The 17,049-nt window shown below is 34.7% G+C and overlaps 1 protein-coding gene across 1 annotated transcript in view; it reads left to right on the forward strand.

Annotated features, from left to right (window-relative positions):
- Positions 1-11,046, forward strand: part of LOC145661055 (uncharacterized) — a 62,252-nt gene extending 51,206 nt beyond the window's left edge. Inside the window, exon 11 of the mRNA XM_081726493.1 lies at positions 11,020-11,046. Within this exon, the coding sequence (XP_081582619.1) occupies positions 11,020-11,046 (27 nt within the window). The remainder of the gene's footprint in view (positions 1-11,019) is intronic.
- The last annotated feature ends 6,003 nt before the right edge of the window (positions 11,047-17,049 follow it).

Below are 17,049 nucleotides of genomic sequence, written 5' to 3' on the forward strand. Positions count from 1 at the left end.
CTTACTTACCAATCTAATATTTATGGATTATTTTTTATAACGCCATTTAATAAAGAGGGTACGATTAAGTGAAATGCATTTTGTTCGCTACGACGTAGTAACAACAAGGTTCACTTTGCTGACGAATGCAACGAAAGCAAACATGTTTACCATGAATCTACTGTGTGGCTACGTAAATCAATATACTTGATGCCGTAGAGAAATCTATTTTTGAGCAAGTAAAAGAGAATATAACAGATATTATTTGTGAATTAACTCCATGCAATAAATTCACGGTGTATCAGCTGAAAAAAAAATACTTCTCTTAATTTTCATTCATTACCATATGCATATAATGCCCAAAAAGTGTTATCCCATCATTAGTTTAGTAACTCCTTTGGTTAGTAACAACTGTGTAATGTAAGTTACGGTAGATTACAGACTACTTGCAAATTAAGTGCTACTATCTTTATACATACCGGTAGAATTCGAATAACCCTTTTGCCTCACATAGGATATCATAGGATATTACTGGATATCAGAAAGATAGCAATCCGTAAGGGTGAGAAAAAGTTCATGAAAGCTTAGAACATGTCCAAAATAAGATAATTTGAGTGGTTTCCTTTCGCTGTTTTGTACAGTTTATTTACTCTATAGAATTATACTAAATTTTGGTGCCTTGCATATTGAAAATAATCTGTCCGATTTCTAAGTTCAATAGCTCACACTTATTTGTCCACAATGACATGAACTTAAGTTAAATGAAAGGATAAAACTAAAAATGAAGTTTTAGTAGCTGGCATAGCTGATGTTGTGCATTTCACCATTAGTGAGACAGTAAATCAAGATAGGAGAAAATAAAGACAGGAGAGCATTTTGCGTTCTCGAATTTCATATTGACACACAATCATAGTCATACGTCTTGCAAATAAAATCCGAAAAATAAACACATTGCTGAACAAGGCTTTACTTATTTAATATAAAAACACATTTACACGTGACGTTTCGATCTTCTAGCCAAGATCCTCATCAGACGTGTACTGAATTCGGAAGTCGTACAGCAATTTAAAGAAAATGTGCGCGTGTACAAGAAAAAAGAACAGGCCGACAAGGAGTTGATAAGAAATGAAATGAAATGAAAATGAAATCTTTAAGTTTTACGTCGCACGCTTATGCTGGTTAGGCTAAAGGAGACGGTGATGATGAGAAATGAATGAAATGGTATAATGAAGAAAGTGGGAGGAAACTGGAAAATTCCAAAAGAGCCACGAGCACGGTGTTTGTCCACCACAAAGTTCACATGGCGCGAGCTGGGATCGAACGAGGGACTCCAAGCACCGGAGGTGAAAGCTCTACCAGTGAGCCACCGCGCCCTCTGAGTTGATAAGATAGTTGATCATGTGTGCGTCTTTTATAGATCTGCACGGGCCGGAATTTTTAGCCCGGGCTCAGTTTGTCCCGTGAATTTATGGCTGAACCAAAACATGCTTTAGCCTTTAGTCCCGAGCCGGTGTGATAATCAAATGAGCCCGAAATAAGCCCAAATTACAGAAACTTAATTAACACAAAATTCTATTTTTATTAATAACAATTAGAAGCTTAAATCTGCAGTATAAAATCTTACATGATTCACGAGAACAACGATATAAAGATTATCGTTTACACTTACAAACTACAGTAAACCCTCGTTAACACGAATTTCAAGGGACTGAAAAATCAGGAGTTCGTGTTAAAAGAATTCGTGTTAACCGGGGACCCAAATTTTATTATTTGAATACATTTTCTCCATACATACGCACTACAGTATGCAGACTATACATACCACTACAGTATATTATGTATGTCATAGAAAACACTAGAGATGGTATCGAGACGAGATTGAGTAGTCTCGGTCTCGTCTCGGTTCCCAATTCGAGACGAGACCAAGACTATTCTCCGTCTTGATACCATCCACAGAATTGTATCGAGACGAGACTGAGAGTTTCGGTCTCGTCTCGATTTCGAAAAGCACGGCTCGGTCTCAAATTCGAGTTAAGATCGAGATCGAGACTAGTTTCGGTCTCCGTACCGTCCTCTGAAAAGTGAAAACACTACAGTAAGCTTATTATCCTATCTTCGAAGATTAAAAAAAGAAAGTTTCCACGCAGAAAATCAAGGTCAAGTTATAAAATTGACAACTCCGCTAGCAGGTTGGGTACCACTAGTAACGGAAAGATATTTATGACTGCTGTCACCAGTTTGGAGTTACAGGGGAGAGAAGACGTTTTGTGTCGAGCTGTCACCAGCTCGTCTGCCAAGCACCTGCATGTTCAGCGCTTGACGGAGGACAGAATCAACACCTCATAAGAGAGGAAAGATACCCGTTTCTGGTTTTTCTCTTATTTACAAGACAATTTTCGTCTGTATAAATACTGTATGACAAAAACTGATCTAGAGTGAAATCTAAAATAAGAAAAACGCTCTGGAAAAAAACTAAGGATTGAAAGTTCGTGTTAAATGAAAACATTTACTGACTCAAGGGACTAAAAATTAGTTCGTAATTCGTGCTAACCGAAATTCGTGTTAACCGATAAAACTTCCTATAAGATAACGTACAGCGATGCCGGGACCGAAATTTTGTTCGTCCTAACCGAGTGTTCGGCTTAAGCGAGTTCGTGTTAACGAGGTTATACTGTATATGAATTATTTAAAGAAGCTAATCGTTCATATAAATTCTGTCTCCCTTAGCCTCGGTGCGTAATTGAAGGGCGTTAAACTACATATTTCATTTCATTTCATTTACCATATAAAAATTCTCATGAAATGGAAACCTGAATACTCTAAATATTTAAAACAAAATTGCAATGTGTAAAAATTCTTATGCAAATGGATGTGTACTGAACTCACTCAGACAGTCCTGAAAGTAGTTTTTGTTGCTATCCAGTTTTGACAACGTTGGTTTCTCTTTTTACAACTGAAAATGGGAATGCTATATTTTTTGTGGAGAATTTGTGAAAGAAATGCTTCCAATATCAGCAAAAGAAACAAATAATAATAATAATAAAAATCTAAAACTAAAATATAAATTGACAATAACCTTGAAGAAAAAAAGAAGACCACTTGTTCTGAACTTTTATTTCTTTAATTCAGTGTACTCATAGACAAGCTAAGCATGTTTATTTCTGTTACTTTTAGTTTTTTCTCTCCACTACACAATTAGCTTTTCTCGTCAGTTGCACAATGATAGTTTTTTAGTGTGTGCGTCACAAGTTACAAATTTAGATGTGCTTTAAAAGTTGTCCAGAAAGAGTTATATAATAAATATCGTTGTACAGTATAGTTACAAAGTTAGGCGCGAAAAGCCTAAGAAATGTGGTTGTAAAGAATTTATGACCCGAGTCCGGCCCGAGACCGTGCAGACCTCTAGCGCGTCTTTTACGAGAAACCCACAAAAATCAACTAATCGCGCAAGCGAAGAATTGAACTTGGAGGAGACAACAATGTGAAAAAAATCTGTCAAAACGTTTGAGAATTACTGAAACCGACTGAAATTGTTGCATGTACTTAAGCATTTTGACAAAATCAAGAGACTGAAGTTTTGCGTTGCAATGTAAAACCTCATAAAGACAGTTTCACAGAGTCAATTGTGTTTAGTGATGAGTCTACCTTCAATCTTTCGAGAAAAAGAAAAAACGTGAGGATCTGTGTTTTCAAAAATCCCCATAGTTATGAAGAGAATTCCCCCAAGGTGAACGTGTTTTGTGCAGTCACACGTAAAAAAGTGTATACCCCTAGGTTTTTCAAGGAGGACACTGTAAACGCACTTTCCTACCTTTGTTGCAGTCATGTCTTTTTCCGTAACTAAAAGGGGATATTAAAAATTTTATTTTCTGGCAGGACGAGACAGCCCTACATTGTCACCAGGATGTTAGGAGGGAACTGAACCGAAGGTTACTAAATCAATAGAACGAGTTAGTGGTGAGGGACAATTTCTCCTTTTGCCCCCTTCGCCAGTTATCATCTGTGCGACTTTTTTGTAGGATTAATTTAAATATCAAGTGTATCAGTCACCTGTACCTAATAAATTTACCTGGTATTCGAGTATGCGTTCAACAATCAGTTAAATCTATTGATTCTATGATGTTGGAAAAAGTGTAGCTAGAATTAGACTATCGGGTTTATATGTATCGATTTATAAAAAAACACTAATATTAAGTATCTTTGAAGTGAAACGTAACACGTAGCCTTACGTGTTAAAAAAAAAATAAAAAAAACTTTTTGAGGTTTTCTTACATTTAACACAAGTTGTATGTCCTTGTGAATAACTAAACATGAATTATTAAACTTTTGAATCGGAAAGATAATTTACAATAGCCCTGTATAACAATTTTGAATCATGTAATTCATAGTAAATCAACTGAGACGTAAAATTTGTTTAATAAGAAGTCATTATTCATTATGTACGATACATTTATCCCTCGTTTTAACGGACTAGAAGGAAAAAATAGGGCAACGAAGTTTCGATAATAGTAATAAGTCTGCAGTGACTAATGTCAATAATTACATTACAAAAGAAAGAAGGAGTGATATAATATTACTGTACTTCTAATCTACTTTACTATCCAATCAGACAGTATAAAATATGTATACGCTGTAAATATACACTATTATACTTTTAATTCCAGATTTTTAGTTTAAATTAGGACTTTCCAACTCAATCGGCTGCTCCAGATGGAGTTTCGAAATCCATTCGAGATCTGTAAAACAGAAGGATGAATGTTTTTAATTGTAATGCAAGACGAGGTTCCAATACCACAATCAATAAGAAATATGACAGTCTGGATTAGTTCTAACTAACTGTGTGCCCTATGGGACACAGAGGTACATTACCACATCCACAAAAGCTCTCAATTGACTTCTGTCCTTAGTAAACTGGATCCAGTTTCTACTTTGTATTCCTATTTCTGCGAGATCCATTTTAATATTGTCCTCCCATCTGCGCCAAAGTCTTCCTAATGGTCGCTTTTCCCATTGGATTTCCAGTTAAAATTTGGAAAGATCCATATTTTATTAGTTATATAAAAGGGATCCGAAAGTACAGTGGCCTGACAATACAATTCATGAAAGTTTAGTTTCTTGGTTCAGGAAAAATAACAATTTAAAACCCAACAGAAAGAGATCTGAGATCACTTTCATGATTTTGATATCACGGCGTCGCCGCCTCCTCTGTAACAAGATCACGTGGTTTTGGTATACTTGATTCACTCATAACTGTTTGCTTTCATCTTTCAGTAGTTGCCAATTTTATCAACCAAAAAGTCTAGCCGCGGTCAGTTATTCGAAGTCACACTGTGAGGAAGCGTATATCCCGTAACCTTGTAATGTTACGAAGCTATTCTACTATTGAAAAAAAGGGGAGACAAATTTGACCACTGCAAAGAAAAAATGTCGAAATTGAATTTCCTGTTTGAGGACAGAAAGCTTTAATTCTTGAACTATTAAAGACAGTAAAATTCTACTTCTATTTCTAACCTTACCTGTTCTACTCACACTGCTTGTAAGTATTTCTCGTTGAGCAAATCCGTTGAGTTGAGTTGATTTGTAGCTTAACGTCCCTTTCAGCAGCGATGCTATATGAGACGGGACCTACTGATTAACGTGGAATCCGAACCACATGAGTTTCTACCGGGAATCGAACCCGGGTCTCCCACGGCAAAGGCGCTTAGCCACGAAGAAGCTCAGTAAATCCGTATCTTTGTGGATATCATGTTGAGGATATTTATACTTTACTGTACAAATTTCAGATTACTTCTACTGGTATGATTGTTACGAAATTGGAGACAATTGGTAGAAGTAATTAAGAACTAACATTCTACTCGGAATCTGGTCTTTTTTCTTTTCAAAGCTGAAAGTACCCATGATGTCAACTCGTTTCTATTTCTCATTTGGCTCTGGCAGAGTTACCATTTCTGTCAAATGACGTTGTTTGAAGTTAAATTAATTTCATTAATTTCATTGTACTTATCGATTTTTTTTTTTTTTTTTTTTTGGCTCAGAAGCTACAGGTAGAGACACAAATACTGCAAGAGAAAATAATTGCTTAGAGAAAGCTAACAATATCGTTAAGATTATGATTGCTAGAAATGTTCTGATGTTTGTGTGCCGATGTCACGGACAATACCTGCGCCATCTCTGTTTTACTACCTCGCTGATTTATCGGAGGAGAGGAGACTCTAATCATCTTTTATATCTTTTATATGAGCTCTAACTTTAATTTATTTGATTTTATAAGTTTTGGTAAATGCCTCTTGCTTTTTGAAAATTAATTTGCATTATATATGTATTTCATATTACTTCAATATGATTTGATTGTTTAATATTAACTAAATCATTAATTAAATTAGAATAATGATTTATATCTGATTTAAATTTCAATTAAGTATTCTTTCCTTCGATATAACTTTCGATACAAAATAAGGGATTAGTAATAGAGGATTTTAGGAAACTAGTAATTAGATCTATGGTCATTTTAACACATCACGTTTGAGGAATGACGTTCTTTGATGGTCACAGTATCCGAGGGAAGGGAAGGAAGGAAGCGGCCTGGGACCTTATGCTATGTACCATCTCATCATTTGCCTGGCGTGGATGTGGAAAACCCAGGAAAACCTCTCTCAGGATGGCTTTTACACTTTCTCGACCGAGTGTCCCCACTGGGAATTAAATTAAGTTTTGGCGATGTAGGGACATATAAATAGATTGAAAAAAATAGGAAAATGAAACCATTATAAGTTAATTCCAGTTCAGTTGAAATAAAAGAGAAAATTACCATCCCCATATAAATCAATAGGTTAAACAACGAAGATATGGCAGGTATTTAACACGTTTTAAGAGGAATATGCGCGGTATAGAAATGTACAAATTGATGAATTGAATATATTTCAAATGCACTAATTTATTACTTTAGTGCATATTTAAATCCAAAAAGTAGTTTGGAAACTTGCTTTAGTTGGTGCGAATTGAAAGTTCGATTTGACTTTTACTTTGATGAACTAAGACACACGTCTAATCTCGTAATTTCTGTATTCATAAAACAAATAGGCTGCAGTACCAAGAAACCCATAAGGCAGTGCGTTATTAAACGGGATCGTATGAAATTTCGACATTAAAAACGCGTAATTGCGAGTTATTTTTCTTTACGAATTCAAACAAAAAAGAGGGGGATATTTTACAAGGTCAGACAATAAAAAGAAAAATAGTACATTTGGGCTAGAAGAGGCTGAAGAACGAACGCACAAATCAAAATGAATTTGTCAAATTTTACACAACATTGCAAAGTGAATCCCGAAGACACAACCCAATATCACATTCGAATGAACTCCTCAGAATATTGCGGGAGGAGACTCTAAGTATTCTGTCATTGCAGATTATTTAGATACACATCATAGCACTGTCGTTCGGCAGCTCCATTTGCGACTCATGAGTACTACATAAATTGGTGAGACTCAACCAGAATCACCGTCTGGGGGGAAGGGAGGGCAAGTTGTAATTCCCTGAGCGTTGGAAGCATCGGAAAAAGGTTCTGGGTCGGATTGTCACATTTGATGAAAAGTGAATATGCAACGAGAATCGTAAACAGTTAGAGCAATGTTTGGATGCTGTTCACAGTTCAAGACAGTTTACAAAACCTCTATAATATGCTATGGGTATAGTGATTTACTGTGTGGTTGATGCATTATGTCATACTTCGTCGGTTAGAAACCATAATTGTGGATCTGTAAAGTGCTCAATTCCATACTTAGTTCCCAAGTGTCGAGAAATGTGTAAAGTCGTAGTGTGTTTATTGTTCAACAACCCAACCTCAAATGTTTTTGAAATAGCTTTGCAGATTGCATGAATTTCGGTACGAAATTGTTCCTTATCCACCGTATTCTCCCTACGTCTCTCCCACCCGCTGCCAATTCTTCTGAAATCTCAAGCATCTCTTGTGGGGAGCGGAAGAATTTTTCTAATGTTCGAGAAACACAACCTACCTTCGAGAACTTCGAATCGCATATTCCTGACTTCTTTCAAGAAGTAATGCAATGGATGACTAAGTGTGAAAATGTGTGGTTGCAGACATTAAGGATTTTCATTAACAAGATATTAAAACTTTCATTCTTTCTTTAGGAAATAATTCACTTACGGCAGGTATTTCATTCGCACAAACCTGAACATTTTATACTGTATGTATTTAAAGTAGATATTTGTAATATAATGAAAATATATGCATATGTATATTTCTAATAATTATTTTTGATATTTTTAAGTGGAAGAACATGTAGAACATCATCCAGTAAGTTACTTCATTTTTTTATCTTTATTTGAATTTGAATTTTAGTGTAAAATTTTATTTCATATGTAATTAATTTGCTGAAAATCAAAATAAAGACGATAGAATATGATCCATTACGTAACTTGCGGTGTTAAAGACAAAAAATATTTTAAATAGAAAGATATTAAACAACAATTTGGCCTTGTGAACATTATATCACATTTATGTTAATTATTAATAAGGTACGAACATACAAATACTTAACAAAAATAAGGGTTTGGAAAGAAAGTTAATGCAACACGTCCATACAGTACAAATTATTTACCGTAGAACTACAAACGTTTACATAAGTCTACAATTTAAAGTGAAATGAGTCGAAAACTATAAATACAATGTGTTTGTGCTATGATGAAACGAAAGATCGCTTTTTAAAATCTAATTTCTAATATTCGTAATCTTGACTCGTGGAGACAGATAGTAGGCTAAGCCTACTTTCCAAAATGATATTTATGCAGAGAAAACGTTGTGTGTTTTCTAATATGATAATAGTATGTTTTCCGTTGTTACTGTACAGTGCATAAGTACATTCTGAAGACAGTTTACAACTGCATCGTCAAACAACTAAAGCATTTTAATCCCGCGATCACACAGAATGCCACATACTGCCTTCTGATTTCGTCTCCCTCTTGTATTCTATATGTTGTACTGCAAATTGCTTTTGTTAAGTGAAAGTATATATTGTTTACAATTACTATCAGTTGAATAAGAGAATGCCATTTTTTTTCGTTAATTACCATTTGCTTACGGAAATGATTATCGTTTCACTATTAGAATCTTACTAAACGTAGTTCAACAACTGAAGAAACATACCGTATTTCAATAAAAAGACAGAATTTTGTTTTGAAAGCTGTAAGTGTTATCTTGGAGGAGTGTTTCTTATAATGGATTTTGCTCGAATAATGTCAATTTGTTTGTAATTCCTGATATGGTGTTTAGATTTTAATAGTTGCATGATATATCAAAGCAATGAATCATTATACATTTACAATACAATTTTATTTGTGAACAGATAAATAAAATAATGGTCCAAAATTAATACAGTTTAACACCTCACTATAAATATAAAGTTTTACCATCACGTATAACAATTTAAAGATGTTGGTGAAATCAGTTTTTGGTTTGTTATAGTTAACGAACAGCAAACTAAAATTATCTGAATTTAGCTAGAAAGGTTGATTCTATAGTGGACAAACTAGTTTTTCAACTTCACCTGCAAAACTGAATACATGTATTTTGAGTATGCAAGAGTATGATCAATATGTTTATTTAAAAACCTTGAAAAATCATTAAAAATAATGAAGGAAACAATTGCAGTTAATGTACAACTTGTTACAAATGTAAATCAAAAGTCTTGCAATATTTCCACAGCCCAAATAACAGGGCGTTCATGCGCCGTGATTGACCAGCACAAGATCAAACTGGTCCAAGTGTTAGTGTACCGAGTGGACCATATAACATGGAAGCCGTCAAGCTGTCAGTATCTTTTGTTAGTTGTTAGTGGCGGAAACGATGAGTGCCCAAAAACGTCTGATAGGAAACCTGTTATTTGATTAGTTGGAACTCGTATATAACGCTGGGGACAACCAAAAACATTTATCGTCCAAAAGGAAAAGGTGCCGTGAAGCAATGCACAGCAATTCGTTGAGTCCAGGAATTTCGTGCAGATTGTAAAAATGTCAAAGATCAACTAAGGTTCGGAAGCAATAGGGTAACAAACTACAGGGTACGACATGCCATTGAGGAAAATCCACCTGCTATCACACGATTGTAAAAAACTCAGCATGTTACAGTCCACTGTAGTGTGTCACCTTTGCGCAGTCTTAGAAACTATCAGAAGGTGATATATTGTGCCACATGAGTTGACCCTAGTTCAGGCGCAGAACAGAGCTGAAGTGTGTTGAAACTGCTGTAAAATTATGTGTTTCCTGAAACTAGTTGTCACATGTCATAAAAAAAGTAGCTTTTTTCTTCAAATGCGAATGTTGAAATACAGTGGTTGAGCAAGGACCAACTTCCAGAATCAGTTGTTAGACATGATTGTTTAGAGCATAAAGCCATGTTCTGTCTGGTGGAACTATTAGCGGGTCATTCATTTCGGGTTAGTTCATAACAGTTGTGCTCTCAATTCTGACCTCTATTCAGAACAGTTGGATTGGTTGTATGGTGTATAACCCCAAAATTATGCTGCATTGATGAACCGAAAGCGCGTCCTAGAGCAACAGGGTAACGTTACCTGTTTCGGTTCATGATGCACTTCCTGAAATCATTATACTTCCTCAACCACTAGAATAAGGAAGCAACAGTTACTGACTTTACCTCAAAGGATAAAACGTGGAATCGAGGTACAAGGGGAAAGATGATTGCAAATAGCCCAACACGAGAGAGTAGACTTTTAGTTATATTTTGCTTCCTTTGCACTGCTGTAATATATAAAGGTATGTTGTTTATCAGAATATTGCAAAGCGTATGGTTTATACTTATAATAATTGCTCATGAACACTAAAGTAATAAAAGGGATAATGGTAGATCAATTTGTGGTAAGAAATAATTAGATAACAATAGTGTGATGCATATTTAAGTTATAATTAGATATCTATTACATTCAACTATGATAAAGATTACAAATTTCGTAATGTGATCGTGTTATGCACCTTTATAATTATACACATATTGTTTCTAATTTCCAGGTTGAATTCAACAAAGAAATCATCTAATAAAGAATGTTGTTGATACCGCTGATCATTGCACGAGTTGATGAAAATTTAACAATGTTCACAATATTGTAACTGTAATTGGTTTTATGAATAATAAAGAGTTAAGAACTTGTATATTTTTATTTTTCTGTTCATTCTTCTAAATATGTTAATTGAAAATCAAATAGGCCTATACTACAGTAACATGTATAATACCCAATATAATAGTTCAAGGTGCTGAGTGTCAAATGTAGAAAGCAATGTGAAATTACTTTGAATGATAAGAGATGTTTAGGACGAGGGGGGAATTGTAATACGATAGAATTGTTAATAGTATAAACTCAATACATTAATTAGCAGGGAGGTTACTACATGTTGCATGATTGTGGAACAGAATACTTTTTTCAACAGTATCTTTTGTTTTAAATTAGTGTTTAAGCAAGAATAAACCTTTGCTTCTGCGCGCAGGACCCTATTGATGAATCTCTATACATATAAAAAAATATCAGGTAAAAACTGAAACAAAGAGAGAGGTTATATTTCAAGTTGCAACGAACGTTGCCACTGGATTTAGCAACATTGAGCATATGAGAGAGAGCTCCTATTTCTTAACTTTGGAGACCGGATTTAGACTGGTTCGCAACTATGTTCCTGTACAGTATACTTCGAATTGCAGCCACTTCTGCAACTGGTAAATAGTTACCTTCCATAATACAGTTGTTACGAATTCCTCCACTTAGCAGTGCTTGACTCCATTGTTATGGTGGGTGAGTCGCAGCAACGTGGAAGAAGAGGAGACATTCACAAAACACAAACTCGCAAATAACAAACATGCATCTGGTGGTCAGGCCCGTATAAATAAAGGTATCCTCGTCGCCATAAGTGCCTTTACATCGCAGTGACGGGTATGTGACCGCGCAGTACTCCAAGGAAGGGATGGTTGTATAAGAATTTGTGATTAATTTTGAAGAGTTTTTATTTTGACTAGGGAATTAACATAGGTGAAGGGAGTAAAGACATAGATTTGAAGCATCAGTTCACTGCTATTGAAGCATCAGTGCACGAAAAGATTCGTATTCTCAGTTTTTCTATTTATTGTTTTATATGTTAAGTTAAACACCACAATATGTATCACTGATATCGCAGATCGTATTATTTTGTAAAATCGTGTCTGTAACCTATTGTCAAAAAATCATCTCAAGACATGATGTAGAGAAAAGAGAAAGAGATGAGACATCTGTAATATATGTATAATTACTCAATAAGTAATTATAAGTAAATTAGACTCAATAAGTAATTGTAGAATTAGTTAAAGGACACGTAAGAGAGCGAAAAGGAGGTCTGGAAGTCTGAACTTTTTAGAAACGTCCTAGATAGGTGAAAATATAGTTAAAAATTGCAAAAGGTATCATGTAATTTATCTTTCTTTTCTTATATCCTAGTATACTTTTTTCTTTCACATCCAAACATCTCTATTCAGAATTACGAGATGTTTGTGAAGAGAGGTGAAGAGAGAAACATTCCATCTCAAGAATTATATCAGAAAAAAACCTTTTGACTTAGGCTAGATTCGAACTCGTAACCCTTGAATCCATAAGTCCGCGCTCTACCGATTGAGCTAACAATTGCCGTTCCAAAAGCCTGATTTCTACAACTACCGGTTGCTGAATGGTGTGTATTAACGAAATTGGCCAAGATAATTGCTTCATATAGCTATTGCAATAATAATAATAATAATAATAATAATAATAATAATAATAATAATAATAACAATAATAATAATAATAATAATAATAATAATAATAATAATAATAATAATAATAATAATAAAGATGATGAACAGAATTTAAAATGTCGCATTGTTAAAAAATTTGGCGTGCGAAGTTAGTCCTAATATGAGATTTTATTAATTATATATAATAAATGTAAGCGTGGTTTATTCGTGCGTGCTATTCAAACTGCGCAACTCATAAGGGTTGTACGCGTATGGTACAGTAGCCTTGCGTCCTCCAACCGTGAAGAAAGATTCGGTTTGAACCTATGCGTGTCCTAAGAGGAAGGAGGAGATTCAAAGAAAGAGAAGTGGTTTAGAAATTATGCAAAAATAGAATATCTCACGAGGTGAGGTGATATAGAGTTCAGCGTGTCTTTCAGCTGTGACTCTATACAAGATGTGCATCTACGACTTAACGTGGAACCCGAACCACACGACTCCTGCCGGGAATCGAAACCCGTATCATCTCTAGCTCTATCATGAGAGACACACAAGGGCGCCCATATTGTGGTTTTCAAAGGGGGCAAGTATAAGCGACATTTCAAATATAGTTCCAAATTTTGGGGTAAATATTCAAACAATTTTTGGGTTTTTGATCTTGCAAAGTATAATTTCCTCTAGAGGGGGCAATCGCCCCCTCTTACTCCCTTAATGGGCGCCCCTGGAGACACAGGGACATGCAAAAATAATCGAAAATAAACGATATTAATGTTAAATCCATAGCTATTGAGTACATGAATTATGAAACCTTCTATATCGTTCACATCAAAGTTTAGCATTATCGGCATGGAGGTTTAATGGGAGGGGTGAAAATTTAATAATTCTTAATTGAAAGATATGAGTGTCTATTCAATAGTTTTCGGGGTTGCTGAAATTAATAATTACACTCCAGATACCATTAAAGCCCAAAGCTTTACTCTTTCGTTAGCAGGAACGTTATTCATTTACTTAACTCAGGAAACCTTAAAGTTAAGGATATGAAACTCCATGCATATATTTCTAATTCAAAATTATTAGATACGTATTGTAGCTTAGACTTCTAAGGAGGGGAAGGGCCAATTTATGCAATGATTTCCTTCACATTCGAATAAAATACTGTTCCATTATATTGCGAAAACTCATTTCGAGTAGTGTCATTGCTAATAGTTTTCCGTATTTGTTTAGACCCCTACTCATTTATAACAGAATCTCACTTTTCCTGTAACACCTAAGCAAGCACTTAGTAAAGTAAATGCCATTAAAATCTATATTCATAGGACAGTGGTGCAAATGCAGTTGAGCTCTTCGGCAATCTTTAGCATGGAAAGAGAAAAAAGCCACCACATTGATATTGGAAAAGTAGCTAATGAATTCCTCCCCGAAAAAGGTCACCCGCACATTTATTTTACAGATGGTGGTTTATAGCTATACGTAAGTTTGTTGAAATTGCTCCATAGTTGTGGGGGCGAGACACTGAAGTCATCCGTAATAAGGGGGCAAGTGGCATGTAAAAGTACTCAATATGAACAATATTAATATCGAAATCGTTATGGTATTAGTTTTCGTAGTCGCAGATGAATAGTGACGCTGTCGATGTTGCTTAAGTTCCAGTTAAGCCTTGGTTGGCATGGAGGTCAGAGTGGGAGGGTGACAGGCAAATAAATAAATAAATAAAATAAAATAAAATCGAAAACATCCTTTATTTGTGTCGAATATATAGTTTTCGGGATCTCTGACATAAACAGTAATATTCCAGATGTGGTATATGACCAAGGTTGGCCCCATTTGCATGCGGTTTCAGAGGAGAGAACCGGTGAAGTTTTCAGAACAGTTCCTTTGACTTAAGTTTCAATACACTTAGAGTGAGGAGTGGTAATACACAAATACTGGTGTCACATCCGGACCTATCAGAGGTATGATTTCTGGGGAACTGTCGTTGCTCCAGGGAGGCATTACCCCATGATCAGTACCTAAAATTCTTACTGCTTTACAGGAGCGTAGGCAGGAATTTATTTCAGTGATCGAAAGCATTTTTAGGGTTAAATTGTTCAGATGGTAATGTATACGTATACTAAATTCGTTTGAAATCCCTCCAGGAGCCCATGTTGCATCGTACGTTCAACTGTACTTTTTTCTGAATCAAAACTTTCTTTCTCTCTCTCTCTCTCTCTCTCTCTCTCTATATATATATATATATATATATATATATATATATATATCTTTCTTTCTCTCTCTCTCTCTCTCTCTATATATATATATATATATATATATATATATATATATATAAAACAGTAACAGGATCGGTTGTAAACATTTTGTAAGTGTAAATAAACAATATTTAGTCGCCCCCGCCTAAATGATAATAAAAGAATAGAATCCTGTAATGGACAAAAATTCTTCAGATAATTGTTAAAGTTACAAATTTCTTCAATATATAATAATTCAGTCTTCCTGTGAGTATTAAAGGAAAATGGCGAAATTAAACCTAATTAACTGTGGATGAATCATGACCAAAGTTCCAGTTTTAATAATTTATATATATTTTTATTAAATAAGCACAGGAAACAACTAAAATGTATACCTAAGATGTATTTTGACAAATACAGTTGAAACATAAAAGTCGAAATAGAATAAAACTAATGAGCTTTAAGTTTAACATTATCACAGGTTTGATTTTGACAAGAGATATGCTCTTACACTTCATTAAAAGCATATTAAAATAGTGTTTTCCAGTGATACAAATATTGTAGTTAGATTAATTTCTCGTTTTCTTTGTTACTGTAAAGTTCATGTTATAAAGACACTTTTCTGGCTTTCAATTTGGCAAAATCTCTTATTATTGCATCAATATCAATTTCATTCAGAATGTAATTTTCAATGGCCATCAAAGCTAGTCCATTTAATCGTTCTTGAGATGTACTTGATTTCAAATAATTCTTTATTAATTTTAGTTAAACTAGTTCAATACACAACAAATGACAAAAGTGTGTGTCTTAATTGATATTTAATTTGTCCTCGATCCAGTAGCAGCACTTTAAAATCAGGTTCCTTCGCAAAAATTCTTTTCAGGGCCTTTTAGGCCTATAGAACAATTCAATTCTTTCATGTTTCTTTCCAACATAAACGTACGAAATCAGGCAGTAACACAATGTAAACACAAGCAAGATTTTTCTTTCGGGTTCGAAGATTTTTCGGAATAGCCTACAAATGCAAATAATTTTGTGTATCTGCCCCTGAAATTGTGCTAATTGAAGGATCCAGACTCTCAGACTCCCTGTGCAGTGTTTCGTCTACACATATTTTTAGGGGGCCATTTTCCCCCGGGAGGAGATCAAAATAATACGTCTGTAATATAATAATAAATAAAAGAGTACCAGCAGTGGCCCTACTAAGTGTGCCCCCCGGAAGATATTTTGTGAATAGAAAACTGCACCTATTAGGGATGCGCACGATACAAGATTTGTGGCTGTCTCGTCTCGAAAATGTGCTGTCAAAGTGATGGCTCGACTCGAAAAATGTATATTTCTCTATTGGAAGAGCCGTGTCTCGACTCGAATTTTGTCTGGAAATTTCTGTCTCGACCTGGCCCCTTGCGCATCCGTAGCACCTATGTCGTTACATCCCTGAACACAAGTAACTAATAATCCAAACTCTACTTTGCATTAGAATTATTACTAATTTAAAATATCGCTCCATCTAAATTTATTAGCAGAGAATGGATTAATAATTATTGTTATCAGTTATAATAAAACGAGCATCTGTATACGCTGCTGTGATTGAAAGTAAGTGTACTGAAAATAATACTTGTCATCCAAATTACCTTTCGTCGCTTTCGATTTTATCCTTTCAAGTTCTATACTTATATGCCACGTGAAAACTAATTGTATTCAAACAAATTTTGAAATACATGAAATTTAATTCAGACCCGTAACCGAAATGACCTTATCGTTCCATTTTAAATCAACAATTAAATTACTGCAATCAGGTTAAAATAAATTTGTCAGCTTCAAAAGAATGTCGACCTGCAAATGCTTCGTTAACAGTGACTGATATTGACAACTCCCCACCTCAATATTTGTCTAATTTTGTCCAGCACTCGAAAGAAACTTTTTTAGAGCCTTCGGTTGCCTCTTATCTTCTTTCACGTTTTGTAGCTTTCTTTTCCGATAAAATGCTCACTTGGTTTTATATTGTTGGTCATTATTATTACATGAAAAACAAAGTACTATTAAAAAGTGAAAGCACACATCATTATAAATTAAAAATATAAA

This window comes from Thermobia domestica, chromosome 9 (genome assembly GCF_964235325.1).
Source record: "Thermobia domestica chromosome 9, izTheDome1.hap1.1, whole genome shotgun sequence".
Taxonomy (NCBI): Eukaryota; Metazoa; Arthropoda; class Insecta; order Zygentoma; family Lepismatidae; genus Thermobia; species Thermobia domestica.